This window comes from Trypanosoma rangeli (assembly GCF_003719475.1).
Source record: "Trypanosoma rangeli strain AM80 chromosome Unknown Tra_15.4_contig_00588, whole genome shotgun sequence".
In the NCBI taxonomy this organism is placed as follows: domain Eukaryota; phylum Euglenozoa; class Kinetoplastea; order Trypanosomatida; family Trypanosomatidae; genus Trypanosoma; species Trypanosoma rangeli.
Genome location: NW_021706309.1, coordinates 3,975 through 6,390, shown reverse-complemented (window position 1 = coordinate 6,390; position 2,416 = coordinate 3,975). Strand labels below are relative to the sequence as shown.

General features: G+C 51.6%; 1 protein-coding gene across 1 annotated transcript; it reads left to right on the top strand.

The window, feature by feature from the left end:
- Positions 1–967: 967 nt before the first annotated feature.
- Positions 968–2,056, top strand: TraAM80_09460 (retrotransposon hot spot (RHS) protein; the record flags this gene model as incomplete). The annotated part of the gene is made up of 1 exon (XM_029386140.1): positions 968–2,056. One exon carries the CDS (start codon positions 968–970, stop codon positions 2,054–2,056), a length of 1,089 nt encoding a protein of 362 aa, XP_029234115.1.
- Between the last annotated feature and the right edge of the window lie 360 nt (positions 2,057–2,416).

Here is a 2,416-nt window from a genome sequence, read left to right as displayed (position 1 = left end):
TAATTTCATTCTCCCTTTTGACTGCTGGTTGAGTATTGTGCTGCAGTTCAACTCAAGTTAACCACTACGAAGGAAAACATGTCTGAGAGACGCGAGGAAGAATCTCACGCCACCGAGGAGCCTCCGCACAGCGTCGAAGGGTGGAAGGAGCGCCGCAGCGGCCAAGGTGGAGGCTTGCAGGCTCTATCGAGGATGTCCGTAGTGTGCGGGGTGGCCAAATCAATACAATTTTGCTGAACGACTTCCTTCGGCAGTACGTTGGCCCCGACAGAGCGGTGGCTGAAGACCAAAATGTGGTGATGGAGGTGTTTGTGCGTGGGCCAGACAGGTACGTTACAGAGCAGAGGCGTCGTGAGGGGAAATCCTCAATTCACCAGGGTATCAGCTTTTTGAAGATGCACGCAAGCTTACGGAGCGCATGGTGGGCACGCTGCGAGACTGGAAGGAATTTACAGATAAGGAGTATTGTCTCTGCTATTACACGAACAAAACTGAAGGCAGCTCTTCAACTAGCGTAGGAGGAAGGGGCAACACGGGAAACCGAAGTACGCCCCAGAGGACCATCACCGGAGGCATTCTACGAGTCCGTGTTTAACGCAACGTGGAGTCACGTCGTGGGGTTTCCCGAGGGCGAAGGGGAAGACATGGTGGTGATAGAGGGCTAACGGCCACAAGAGTTATTATGGATGGGAGTACACGCAGACTGTGCGTACTTTTTTCTCAGTGGGTGGTGAGGGGCAATTCCGTCCACCACGCCCGCGACTCATGATCCTTTCCTCTGAGAAGCTATGGCCGTACTCGCTGAACCATTCAGTACGTATTACCGACTGCTGCATTAACATTGAGGTGCATCGGGTGTAGAAGATCGTCGAGGGCGATCTAAAAGGAGTGTTTTCCCCCTACAGAGAGAGACGCACCATACATGGGACGCCGTCTTTTGGTTGGACCCCCCGGGGTAGGGACGTCAATGGTGGCTGGCTCCTACCTCCTTCATCAGCTGCTGCACCACGACGCCACGAAGCTCCATGTGGTTATGTACTGCTTTGGAAGGGATTTCGCATACTTGTTTGACAAGAGCACACAAACGGTGACAATATACGCGGGTGGGTGTAATATTGGAAGGGTTATGGTAAATTTGGCTGGGAGTGGAATGAAGGGGTATATCATCATCGATATGGCAATACAATTTAACGAGCCATCGAATGATTTTGTGCCCTCCCCTGAGTGGGGCATCATTATGTTGTCATCCCCGAACGAAAATAACTTCAAAGCATGGATGGAGCAGGCGGGTACTATCAAAATCATCATGAATTGCCCCGATGAAAACGACGTGAAGGCGATGTGTGCGTGGGAGACACGCAATACGACTGAGGAGGAGCAGGTGGAGTATTGGAGAAGGATGCACATGCGCACGGATGACGTCGGACCGATTCCACGATGCATCTTTCAATTCAATGAATATGAGGACCGCGTGCGTGACGGCAAGAACATCCTGGCAGGTATCGACGCCTCAAATGCTGTACATTATGGGATGATTGGAGGCATGGGAATGTGGCCCTCGAATGACGCTTCCCATAAACATGTGAAAGCTGTCGGATTAATAACACAACGCGGTCTTGAGGGGTTTGTTAACCTGCCGGTTTGTTTTCTTTTGTTTTTCTTTTTTGGAAACAAATTAATTGCAAGGCTGCTCGAAGTGAGTGAGGAGAATGACATTATTTATCGACTATTGAAGTACCGGAGAGTGTTATTGCCGGAACTTTTGGGGCGGTGCACTCTTCACGTATTCCTGCGTAGAGACTTTGTGGAAAATGTAATGCCGGGCCTCAACGAGTTGCCTCCACCAGGACGTCGTCGGCGACGGAGATGTGTGCTGCAATCGAACCCCGAAAAGCATCCAAGCAGACCCGTTGCATTAATAACGCTGGACCACACTGCTCCCATGTTGCATGCACAATGCGGGGTGCTATACGTACCGAAGAGCAGAAGTTTTCCGTTGTGGACGGCTTTTTCTTCGTTGGTGCACCGCGGAGGACGATGGTTGCGGTGCAGGTGAGACCTGGGCTGAGCATGGCACCAAAGCCAGCACGGTGAGGCGGTTCAACAATCTTCCACGGAGTTATTTTAATGACTGGGAAACTTTTGCGGAGGGCTTGTCGTGGGGGATTATTTACGTGCAGCATGAGGACAGTACGGCAATAAACGCGTGGCAGCAATGCGTTGTCGTCGCGCACGCAAATGTAACGGGCAGCAATGAGCGTGAGGGCCCTCGGGCCATTGCGGCATTTTGGAATCAGCAGGTGCGTCAGTGCTAGGTAGCGGTACCAGCTGAAAATTACAGAGGTGAATGACAAACCCAACGTAGATGACAACCAGAGGGAGAAGGAAAAGGAGGAGGGGAATAGACAGCTTGAGT